This window comes from Polistes canadensis, unplaced genomic scaffold (genome assembly GCF_001313835.1).
Source record: "Polistes canadensis isolate GaletaPanama2010 unplaced genomic scaffold, ASM131383v1 scaffold_66, whole genome shotgun sequence".
In the NCBI taxonomy this organism is placed as follows: Eukaryota; Metazoa; Arthropoda; class Insecta; order Hymenoptera; family Vespidae; genus Polistes; species Polistes canadensis.
This window is the reverse complement of record NW_014569613.1, coordinates 691,109-704,026: the sequence shown is the minus strand read 5'-3', so window position 1 is coordinate 704,026 and position 12,918 is coordinate 691,109. Positions and strand designations below refer to the sequence as shown.

General features: G+C 36.0%; 1 protein-coding gene across 13 annotated transcripts in view; it reads left to right on the top strand.

Moving 5' to 3' along the window:
- The first annotated feature begins 482 nt into the window (after positions 1 to 482).
- LOC106786116 (ephrin type-B receptor 1) overlaps positions 483 to 12,918 on the top strand; it is a 95,732-nt gene continuing 83,296 nt past the window's right edge. For 10 of the 13 annotated variants that reach the window (XM_014747170.1, XM_014747165.1, XM_014747162.1 and 7 more), the window contains exon 1: positions 483 to 1,173. In XM_014747170.1, the coding sequence (XP_014602656.1) occupies positions 1,062 to 1,173 (112 nt within the window). In that variant the 5' untranslated portion in view covers positions 483 to 1,061. The remainder of the gene's footprint in view (positions 1,174 to 12,918) is intronic. The other 3 variants (XM_014747174.1, XM_014747173.1, XM_014747172.1) reach the window with 1 other exon arrangement.

Genomic DNA, 12,918 nt, shown 5'->3' with positions numbered 1-12,918 from the left:
AATTGGTTTTTCGACGGACACTTTCTCGATACAAACCGACACGTAGTCGCAGTAATGGGAGGACTTTACTTTCAAAGGAATTCGTAGCCTTCTCTTTCTCTCTCTCTCTCTCTCTCTCTTTCCTTTACACTCTGAACACCCAGCTAGGTAGTAACGCTTGCTGATGAAAAACGTGAGGATGCAATCGAGTCGCGCGTAAATTTGCTTGGTATGATTGTGAGTGAAAAGAGGGATCTCCTCGACTGTATCCTGGGGTGGTCGCGTGCGAAATCATTAGGAGAAAGAATGCGAGTAAAAAGGGAGAGAAGAAGGTTACGAAAAGTGAGAAGGAGGAGGGGAAGGGGATATACTTGGGTTTTCCCAACAGATAGCGAGTCGTAGTAGTAGTAGTAACAGAAGCAGAAGCAAACGAACGTATATACCCGTAAGACCGAGGGTATAGTATATACACTTCCTTTTTTTTCGAGATTTTAATTAACGTGGTTTTTTCACTTTTATCTGTTTCAGGAGAGACGATATAATATCATCATCAAGGCGTCTGGATGTCTTTATCGGTTGATGTAACGAATACAGACAAAATAATTATTTATCTAGTAGAGTCACGGTGATGATGTCTTGTTAACAGAAAGAAAGAAAGATAGATAAATCAGTAAAAAAGAAAAAAACAAAAATTCAAGAAAAAGGAAGGATTGATCGGTTAGGTGATAGATAGATGCACCAAAAGGAAAAGGGAAAAAAGGATTTGAAGGTCGTCCTGGCAGAGGAAAGGCAGGCAGCAGCAGCAGCATCGTTTTCTTTGTCGTCATCTTTGTTGTCGAAGTGGTACCGGTAGTAGTTTATCGGTAGTTCTGGTGCTGGTGCTGTTGGTGGTGGTGCCGAGTAAGAAGGAAGGACGTCGTCTTTGAAGGAACGACCTGGAGCGACGGGCGGAAGAGGAGGTGGAGGTGGTGGAGGTGGAGGTGGAGGAGGAGGAGACCACGTCCCTCCCTCCTGGAGCCGGAGGAGGCATGAGGAGGAGAGAACGGAGGAGGCTCTGAGGCTCCTCGCAGCTGAAGACAAGGATGGCACCGTTCTTCACCGCGAGCACTCTCGCGGCCGTCGTACTACGCCCTTTGCTCGCGCTTCTGCTTGCGCTTCTGCTCGCTTGCCCCCGAGCTATACATGCGGAACAAGGTAAGTTTCTTCTTCTTCTTCCTACCTATATCTTCCTTCCTTATTTTGCTTTATTCTTATCTCATTTTTATAGGAGATCAGTTGGTAAGAACGAAACCTCTTAAGGGGCACACACCTAGTGTGACCGCCTAAAAAAAAGGTGATTTTTGGGAATTTTTTTTTAAGAAAACAACTGCATGAAATATTTTAAAATTTAGAGGATATATTTATACATACTTAACAAAAATTCACTAAAATTTTCAAATGAAAAAAGGTAATTTTCAGCGAGTTATTCGCTATCTCCCAAGTCACTAAAAAAAAAAAACGACTGCAGTGATACCGGCCTTCACCGTGGATGAAATAAAAAAAAATACTACAATACTACAATACAAGCAGAAAAAAAATCAAAGCGATCGAATGATTCTTCTTCGAGTTACAACTGCAGCCAATTTGAAAGATGCAGTTTTGAGAAAAACGCGTTCAAAGATAAAAATGATTGCTTTCTAATCCCTGAGCAGAGCTACTCTTTAGAATGCTGTAACTCTAAAACTATTTGAAATATTTATATAAAATTTCAGTATGTTATTTTTAAAGATATACACTATCAAAACAAAAAAAAATCAATTTTTTCAAAATTTCACACTAGGTGTGCCCCTTAAGCGATTCGGATAGTTTACTCGTTTCGTGTCTGTGTCAATTAATATAATCGTCTAAAGTATTTCGAAGATTGATAAAATGAAAGACAAGTTTTAACAGAAGGATGAAGAGAGAGAGAGAGAGAGACAGAGAGAGAGAGAGAGAGAGAGGGAGAGGGAATGGGATTCTTCATTCTCCATCTGAAGGTAATTTCGTGGCGCCCACCCGGTATGATTTATTGTTCGGAGACGCTGAATAAGGAAGAAGTCGTGAGAGAATGAGACCGAGTTCGGCCAAATTGCCAGGACGTTAATTGCGAACACGTTGTTGTTACGCTTACTCTCGTAGGGGATATATATCGTCTCAGATATCGCGTTCAACGTACTCAGCAGCGGCAGCGGCCATTCCGTTATTTCCCGCCACGCATCCGCCTAATCTACTGATGCATTAAAGTCTCCCCGAGTTCTTATTGCACTTCAAACCTCTGTGTGTAGGTTAAGTTAGTGTGTGCGTAAGAGAAAGAGAAAGACCAAGAGAAATTCGAAGGACGGTGTAATCCAATTTCGAGGCTCGTTCGCGACGAACCAACACGGTTGGGACGTCTCGTCGTTGGAATCCTAATCGCGATCGAGAGAAGGAAAGAGAAAGAAAGAGAGAGAGAGAAAGATAGATACTTTTCTTTCTGACGATAAACGTGCCAAGGAACGTTGCCTTTTCTTTCTCTTTCTTTCTTTCATCCTTTCTTTCTATCTCTTCTTCCTCTTTCTCTTCGAAGCTACCTCCTTTAATAGCCCAGCTTGAGTAGAGCGTGCCTCTCATCTCGGTTCTAGTTCCCATTACGGGCTTCCGAGGCTCATCGAGGAGGACGATGAAAGAGGAGGAGGAGGAAGAAGAAAGGGGACGACGATGCCTTCTCGGAGCGGAACGTTTTCCATATTTTAAGCGAAAAAAGGTGGCGCCTGAGGCTCGGCTAGGGTGCCTCGAACCTTACCTCCTCTCTCTCTCTCTCTCTCTCTCTCCCTCCCTCCCCCCACCCTACTCTTTCTTTTTAGCACGGGAATAACGATAATTTCGTAATATACAGGCTCATCTTTCGAATTGGCCTCGGCGAAGATCGTTCGAGGTGCCGGTAAGTTAGTTGGCTGGTGGTTTTGGATTAAAAGAGAACGAATGGGTTCCTATAGTTTTCGACGAGGTGCTGGCTTCTCTTGCAAAGAATAAGAATGGGAAAGGAGAGGAGAGGAAAGGAAAGTAAGACGCCATGACGAAATTGGCCAGCAAACTCAGCAGAGCTTGTTTACTCTACGTGACGCGATTTGAGACGATTCCGTTGGACGAGAGTCCTCTTTGGGATTTCACTGATCCGTCCTCATCCTCATCCTCTTCTTCTTCTTCTTCTTCTTCTTCTTCTTCTTCGATACTCGAGTACTCGATGAAGGCAGCCTTCGACTTTCTCCCACCATTGCGAATCCTTTTCGCGCAAGAACCGTAAAGGAAAAAGATAGGAAGGACGAGGTTGTTCGAGATAATCTTATCGTCTACTTCTGGCAGGGCTCGCGCAAAACCGAGTCGAATGGTTAAAAAGGGTCTTCGAAAGCAATCCCGTGGCCTCGTGTCGCGTCGTTACGAATTCCTCGATCGAGGAAACGATCAACGTCCTTCCCAAATAATGTTACGCAGTGGCTCCCAACGTCTTATCTTCGAATTTTCACTAATTTACATATTTTTTTTTTTGCGTGTGTGTGTGCGTAATTTTCGATAGATTATAATAATAACGGATATGATAATTTTATATGATCAAATGTTAAATAAATATTTCAAAGGAAAACTTCTATTCCATATTTTATATAATTAAAATGAAAATAAATGAAATGTTTCGTAGAAATAAATCTTCATGTTCTCGTTAAAATACGATACGAGGTATCTTACAAAAATCCAATCGAACTAATAAGTACCTTTAGTTCTAACGTCTAGTCGTCGAATGTCAATTACACAAGCCGAAAATGAAATTCTTCGGGGAACGTTAATTGGGAATGGGGTATCCTTTTGGCTCTTTGAAATGCAGATACTACATTTCATTAAGTATTCGAAAGTGGTTCGTCGTCGTTCCTTCCATCGTCAAGGTGTTCGGCGTCGCGTGCGAAGAGGTTAATGCAAACTCCTCTTCGTTCCTCAACGTTCGATAGAGATGACGAGGAACGCATGAAGATGAACGAAGTGAATCCTTTTCAAGTTTTCCTCCTTGATTGATCTTTTTTCAATAAGAAAATATCCTAACATATGAATCTTAACTTTAGAAACGAAACTTATCTAACATCGGATAAAAGCTATCATTTAAAAATATTAAAAATTTCTGACAAGAGATAAAAAAAAAAGAATATTAGTTTAAAAGTTATATTAAAATAAGATTTGAGAAGAAATGTCAACGTTAAATAACATTTGTTCATATAATGTCAAGTTTCATCAGTCTCCATTAGATTCCCATTCTCACCGGCATCAAAGTTATAAACTTTGAAAGCTTTTGAAATTGTTTTACAAAAAATTACTCGTTAGAAACCCTTGATACACACCGCAGACGTATTATACTTAACGTCCCCTTTCGTTTGAGACCGCTATTGTCCAAACATCAAGTTGATAAGTTCGAAGGTCCTCTTGTAAGTGCATCCTCTCTCAGCAAAGCAGTAATAGTACGCTGCTGATGATTCTGATAGTGATAGTTGTAACACACACACACACACACATTCGCAGACGGTCGTTCTCCTGTCAACTTCCTTCTTCGGTGTTGCTACTCCTTCGGGAGTTAGCTAGGATGTAACGCGTTTAATAGAACTTGCCGAGTATCCGTTCCCGGTGGAGCGTGTCTTTCACTCGCTACCAAGCAAGCTTCTCTCGTTAGTTATATCTAAAAGAAAAAGAGAAGGATAAGCATGATGTCTTTTCTCTCTCTTTCTCTTTCTCTTTTGCTTCTCTTTTTCTATCCGTCAACTTTATCCTCTTTTCGTTCTCTCTCGCTAATGTTCTTCTTTTCGTATCTTGAACTCTTATCAACTAGTAACTTCTTCTTCGTCTTTCTCAGGTTTCTTTTTCTTTTTCTTTTTCTTCTTCTTCTTTTTTTTTTTTTTTTATCTTTTCACCCTTGTAACTTTAACCCTTCCTCTCGTTTGGTTTCTTTTTCGTTAGCTCTCGATCAGATGTGCTCGGATAGTTGGAATTTTTTATTTTTTTTTTTTGTTATTCTCTCTTCTTTTAATGACTCTTAACAGATAAGAGATTAAGAAATATTCTATCTAACGCGTCGTTTATAAAAATTAACATGATTATCCGCTAAATAAATCGTATACTTAATTTTATCTTATCCCTCGAACATATGGAAATAATTATGTTCAGAGATAATGATATTGAAATATATTATATAGTCCTGGTGAATGAAAAATATTTCAACTAACATATATCAATATATACAAGATGATTCTGAGAATTTGAACGGATTACTGTTTTTCCATTCTTTTTTCTTTTTTTTAACTAAAAATAGAAAAAATAATTGAGTAACAAATCATATGGTAATTGCACTTCGCCAAGTGCAATTGCACATTATTTGATAACGTAACTCAATTTCTTTTTTATCCACATATGAAATATCTCGTAAAGTATTGACATTTCTATGACCTCGGGGTTAATACTTGTATACGCAGGATAATAAAAGAGAATGATTAAGTAAAAAAAAAAAGTAATTAAGTTTCATTTAAAAATAAAGCGCAATTGCCTTCTAGTAGTTGTATCGATGCATTCGCACAACAAATAAGATCATAGGAAGTTACGACATATTATTCCATATGATTTTTTTTCCTCTAGTAAAAATAGTACTATTTTTTTTTTTCTATTTTTATTTGAAAAAAAAAAAAATTAGTAAATCGTCACAATTCCCAGTGTCATATATATGCGTTTGCAGTAGAGGTCATTTACTCTTGAAAAAAAAAAATAATCAGAAAAACAAGAATAAAGAAAGCCAAAGTTTGTCTGGAAGGTTGAAAAAAAGGTTGATATCGATCGGAGGGATAAGGTTCGTTTATTTTTCCCTGAAAAAGTGGATTACCGTGCGCAACTGATCACGTCGTCGCGGTGTAACTACGTTACATGTATTGATATAGTATATGTATCTAGTCTATGTACTACTATAAGTTGATATATATATGTGTGTGTGTACCTTATATCGGAGACGATCGAAAGCCCTTAATGCGGCACCCCGAATTCGATTACTTCGGCGAGTTACAGGGTAAGAAACCCTCACGAAGGCATCACGGTTCGTTCGTTCACCGCGACCGTTGCCCACAGCACCATAAGCTTCTCCCCTTTCTCCCCTTTCTCCCTTTTCTCGCGAAACGGAATCGCGAGAGGAGAAGATGTTCTTTGTCGACGCGTAATGCACCATCGGGAAGGACTTAACTCGATTTTCACGTACGTGATCTTTCTCTCTCTCTCTCTCTCTCTCTCATCTTTATCTTTTTCTTTTTTTTTTTTTTTCTTTTTTTTTATTTTTCTTTTTTTATTTTTCTCTTTCTCTTGTTGTTTCTTCGAAGAATGGATCTGCTGAAAGGCAAACTCGATCTTGTACTCTCGTTCCGCACGGTGATTAACTTCCTATCGTGAAAGACCTTGAGTTCTTGAGAAACCAGAGGATTCGTTATCTTTTGCGTAGTCACGTTAAACTCGTTACACAGTCGTCCTCGTAGTTTACCCGAACTAACAAACAATGCTAGCGTTCCACCAGTTTTTTTTTTGTACTTTTAATAACTCTATATATAAGAATTTGATTCAAAGTGTTATCATCGTATTGTCGTCGTGGGTACACACATTTCTCGAATGTAAAGTCATTTTTTTTTTAGTTTATTCGTATTTAAATTAAACCTATTATACGATTATTTTCTTCTTCTCCCGTGATTAGAAAATAATTTACGTGTAACGTTTTGAAATTTAACTAATATCAATCGCTAAAATACTGATTAATTATTTATTTCGATATTTCAAGCCAGTAGTTGATAATTATTACAAAGAATCTTACGATTTTATAATCTGTTGACTTAAAAACGTTCTCCATAATGTTGGCTTATGTTATAGAACTGAGGAGAAAAAGCACAAAATTTGTTCGAATGAAAATTTCAAATACAAAATACAAAGTTTTTCTATACGTTTTCGAAAACGTAATGCGAAATTCCATCAAAATAATATATACAAGTACTTTGTTTACCCACTGCATACATATATATACATAATAATAAGACCATTCAAAAAAGACAATGTAAAATTAGAGATCATATTCCTTAAGATATATATTAAAACGTAAAAAAAAAACCAACAACAACGAAAAAAATTGTCAGTTTATTGAAAAAAAATAAGATTATAAATATAGGTGTTCGGGTATCCGTGAGAGTAGTAAAACATTTTGCTACTAGGTGGCATGCGTCAAGGATAAGGAAAGGAATTAAATTGAACATAGGTGTACAAGACACACACCACCACCACCACCACCACCACACATAAGTATAAGAGAGAAAGATAATAACGTGACGACGATCGACTAGCGGCTTTTCGCAAGGTCCTTTGGAGGGTCAAGAAAAGCGTGTGGTCCGAATCATTCGAGGTGGCACGCAGGCAAGCAGTCAAGCTGAGCAGAGCAAGCAAGCAAGCAGTCAAGCAAGCAAGCAAGCAGTCCTCTCGAGCAAACTCGATTGCCTCCACGAAAAGGCAGAAAGACTCGTTCGAGCTCTCGTGCCTTCGAGCCTTGCTGCTTTTACTCCCTTCTTTCTTTCTTTTCTCTTCTCTTTTCTCTTCTCTTCTCTTCTTCATGGCACAGTAAGTAAGAGAAGCGGCAACGCCGCAGGAATGCCCGGCCAGCCCACCGCGTGCATACCTGTACAACCTACTACTCCGGTCCAGTCTCTCTCTTTCTCTTTCTCCTCCCCCCTGTCTCTCTCTTTCTTTCTCTTTTTCTCGCTATCTATCTCCTTCTCTTTCTTTCTTTCTTTCTCTTCCTCATCCTACTGATCATTCTCATACTACTCTTCTTCCTCTCTTCGTTCGAACGTTTCGTTCTACTCCGGTCCAGTCTCTCTCTCTCTCTTTCTCTTTCTCCTCCCCCCTCTCTCTTTCTCTTTTTCTCGCTATCTATCTCCTTCTCTTTCTTTCTTTCTCTTTCTCATCCTACTGATCATTCTCATACTACTCTTCTTCTCTCTTCGTTCTACTCCGATCCAGTATCTCTCTCTCTCTCACCCCCCCCTCTCTCTTTCTCTTTCTCATCCTACTGATGATTCTCATACTACTCTTCTTCTCTCTTCGTTCGAACGTTTCGTTCAGCAGCAGCAGCAACAGCAACAGCAGCAGGAGCAGCATCGTCGTAGTACCTTCCTATCGAATCGACGACTGACTCCCAAGAGGACAAGAGAGACAGACAATCTCTTTCTCTTTTCTTTTTTTCCTTCGTCTTTTTCTCTTTTTCTCTTTACGTAGCCATCTCACGAAGCAACGGAACGTTGCTGCTGCGACAAAACCAAAAAGCTCGACACCTCCTTCTACTGCTCATTTTCCTCTTCCACCATCATCATCATCACCCTTAGTAACGATCAAAGAAGTTGTTCTTTCTACCGACAACAGTATTCCATCCATTCGAACGGTACCTTCAATACACTTCATGAGTTTCCATTTTTCAAATGAAATTCCGTTTATTTGAAAATCAAACAGCCCGTGTATACAGGAGGTGTATTCGTATATATTATATTCTATAGACATTTTAAATAATTGATGTCTACTCGTAAATGGAATGTTTGTCAATTCTTTTATTGAAATATATTTTAAGATTATTAAACTTATCGATTGAAATATATAAAAAGTATTTTATTATAATATATGAGAAGTAAAATTTATCCGAATGTCAACCAAATACTTTATTTACAAAAATATTATAATAATTGTATTTGTATTTTTTTTTTTTTTTGTGTGGGATACAAATACTCTTGTCAGTCCAATTTTCTTATCATTTATGTCAAATCATATTTCTCTAAGAATAAAATGTTTCTTTATAATAAAATTCATGTGAGGGACTTGAATTTCTATACCATGAATGTACTACCAGTAGTTCAACCTGAATAAATTTCTGTATATAGGAATTACATATAAATATCAATTATTTTAAATTTACATTCTAGGGGACTCTCACTTTATATACTTATTATGTATTTATATGTATAATACTTATTACTTATTGTAACCGATAGATAAGTACTGTTATATTTGATCAATTTATTTGATATATTACTTTAAAACTAATAACTTAAAAAAAGAAAACACAAAGTAAGATACTTTCCCTGAAAAAAATTAAAGTGTTATCCTGTAATATATAATTCTAACATATGCCGTGTGAAAATATGATCGTGCGTGTACGTGTTGAATAAAATCGTGAGAAATAGTATGGAATTTTTCGATTATCACTATACCCGAACAAAAACGTATAAGAAAGGAAAGTGGATAATGCGCCCTTGTGTGCGACGAATGTAGACTACTACTACTCTCATTGATCGTTCTCTCTTTCTCTCTGTCTTGATGCTAGTATAGAACGTAAAAGAGAATTGGAGAAGGACGTAGTGTTGTTCAAGTCCAATGAGAGAACAGGACAATCCAACTACCATCAAGAAACGAGAACAACCGGTGGTGATCCTTTAGTGTACATTCTTTCGAGTTGATTTTCTTACCGCTGCTAATCGCATTAGCTGGAACCCTTCATTCACCCTATATGACTGTTCTTTCTCGAGTATAGTTTTATATCGTGTTCGTGAACACGTTTCTCTACCTTCATTCATCTCTGAATCAATGATGTTAAAACTAAAAGGAATTATATTTAACAAATTTTTATATATTAATTGAACAATGTAAGGAAAGTATATCTTTCATAATAATGAAGTTTAGAAAAAGTTAAATATATTTTGATTATTATTCTTTTGAATAGAAATTTTTCTCTTTACACTGTCGGTTAGTAAATAAAATACTAATTTTATACGATTAGTTCTAATTAATCCAAAAAATACTATTAAAGTACTATTACTCAATACATTCGACGATTATTATAATACGTGATTATCTTTGATGGTAGTAAATCAATTTTACATTAGGAGATATACATGAAACAGCTCGTTATTTTGTTTCCTTGATTTTCATACTGACGGCACTCCCATTCTTAGCGGTTCTTACATATACATGTAATATATATACATATATATATAAAAGTAAATAAGTATGTACCGTTCAAATACGCTTGTCGTTGCGTTCAAAGCGAAAGTAATCGTTCGTCCGCGAATCCTCGATGGAAAAAGGTGCTTGCACAAAGGACACGTCGTAAAAGAGAAAAGCCTTGAAATCGTAAAGTATAGACACGCGTGTGTGTGTGTATAAATGTTCCCGCATTCGTGCAAGAACGAAGGTACTTACGTTATAACGGAGCACTGTCGTTGTCGTTGTCGTCGTATCGGGCAAGAATGATACTTTCACCATGGATCGATGTCGACAGGAAAGAACGAATCGATAGTTTTTCCGATCATACTTCGATAACAAATTCCATTGACGCTATTTATCATTTAAAATAGAATCGTAAACATTTGATTTATCTATCTTCAATTTATTATTATTATTATTATGTATTTGATTTTTTCTTTCTTCATATTTATATTATTGCAATATAAAGAGATGTATTATTTATGTCATCAATTTTTTCTAAATATCGAGCTTACTTTATAAATTTATTTTCTATAATACAATATTGTTAAGTTCATTTACAATTAACAATATGAATTTGAATAAAAAAACCATAAATTACGTATCCGGCTTTTCATCTTTTTAAATTAATTCACTTCTATTAATTGGGTCAGTATTTCTAAATATTTTTGCTCAGTGTATTTTAAATAAATGTTTAATATTTAAAATAAAATACAGTAGTGTGTGTGTGTGTAAATAATATGTGATCAGAGTATTACACCGATTAATACAAAAACTGTCGATATTTTAAATAAATGGTCAGGGTGTTTATAATAAAATCTTAGTATGTATCGTGTATCAGTATATAATCTAGATTTAACCCCCAAGACCTATTATAAATATTGATAAATTATTATTTATACTGAATATAAAATATTCATATATATATATATTGGCCATTATTTTTTTTTTTTTTTTTTTTTTTTTTTAATATAGAGAGAAATTACTAGATAAAAAATATTGTACTGTAAAATATATTCGATTCCATTTGAAAAAATAAAAAAGGAACGATTGTGTTTGTCCAAATAGAAAGAAGAAAAAAAAGATATTTTACAAGGAAATATAAAGAAAAAGTGTTATTAATTTTATTCGAACGACGAATAATTTGATCAATCCTATAAAACACCGAGGACAAGAACAACGTAACACGGAATACAAAGGTTTATCTCGAATGTATGTACAACACAGGAATATGTCGAGTACCGCTCGATGAACCAAAATCGTTTCCGATATCGCACACAGGGAGAGTTGGAGTTACGATAAAGTGAGAAAGACATAAAACGGGACTCAATACTCTCGCGTAGTCTTCTTTGGGCCGTTGGATCAAGTATCCGCTATTCCAAGGTGTTTTACCACCAGTATACCTATCCTTCTTTATACATACTTACGTATCTCTTTTCTTCCTCTCCAAAGACTCCCGTCGATTTCTCTTGGCGATTCGAATTTATACTCGCTTATATTATCGCGTATCACCTTTCGTGTTTTCTATTTTTCTCTCTTTTTTTTTTTTTCTTTTTTTTTCTGCATGTTTTTTCTTCTTTTGATATCCTTTTTCTATTTTTTCCTTTTGTAAGTTTGTTCATACGTATCTATTTATCATATATGTGTATACAGTTACCGTTTAAAGTATGTCATTCGGTTAAATCGTGAAAATCCTCTAACAATAAATTTTATTCAAAATAATTATTAAAATGTTTTTGAGTAAGCATATAATCAGAATTTTATTATATTCTTTTTTTTAGAAAATGATGAAGAAGTAATGAATAACTCTCGTGAATTTTTATATTACCTAGTATACAATTCTACCTTATTTCATACTTTAACAGATAAGTTATTAGTTATTTGATGAATTAATAAATTTCACTTTTTAACGATATATATATATACAGGATATATAACCGAGATTTATTTTCATTATAGTTTTTCTTTATCCATCTTTATTTCTCGCTTGTTCTGCATTTGACAAGTTTATTTTCCTGTACGGAAAAACCAACAAACGCGCTAGCCTAAACTATTCTCGATATATATATAACAAAAAGAGCAAAAAAAAAACAAACACCTTTTCTCTTTTTCGAGGAAACAAAATAGTGCGGGGAAGCAGCCCTTTGGCGGTGGTAAGCGCGTTCGACGCGTGATTCGAGTAAGATTGACGCTTTGCGGGAGGAGAGAAAGACAAACAAAAAAAAGAAAAAAAGAAAGAAAGAAAGAGTGAACGAGTAGGAGAAAGAGGAGGAGGAGGAGGAGGAGGAGGAGGAGGAATCAGTCCAGCCGATTTTTAATTCCAACGTCGATACGAGTTGTTACGTAGCTTTCGCTTTGCGGTTCGTCCTCAGGGATGTCACCGCGATCCTCTGAGCGATTTTTCTGCTCCGTTCGATCTCTCTCGACACGTTTGTCTCCAGTCATTTCCTCTCTCTCTCTCTCTCTCTATTTCTCTCTTTCTCTTTCACTTTTTTTTTTATGCGACAGATTTGATGTTTCTCTCGTTCGGTGACGGGGCAGATAGATAGACGGCCGAATGAATATTTATTACGATTGCGAAGAGTTTTTCCCCTTCCTTTGTGTTCAACTAAAACGTTTAAAAGTCGAACGTGAAAACAATAAATATGTAAAAATAAACAAAAAATACTAACGCGGATCGACGGTTTTAACATGTATGACATTACGTATTAATTTGTGTGTGTGGTTGTAATCGTAATAAAATTTCAATTGATTTATTAATCGTGTGTCTATAGAAAAACACGTATTTATGCACATACGAAAAGATTTGTGTATATATATATATATATATATATATATATATGTATATGTCAGAATAATGTCGGCATA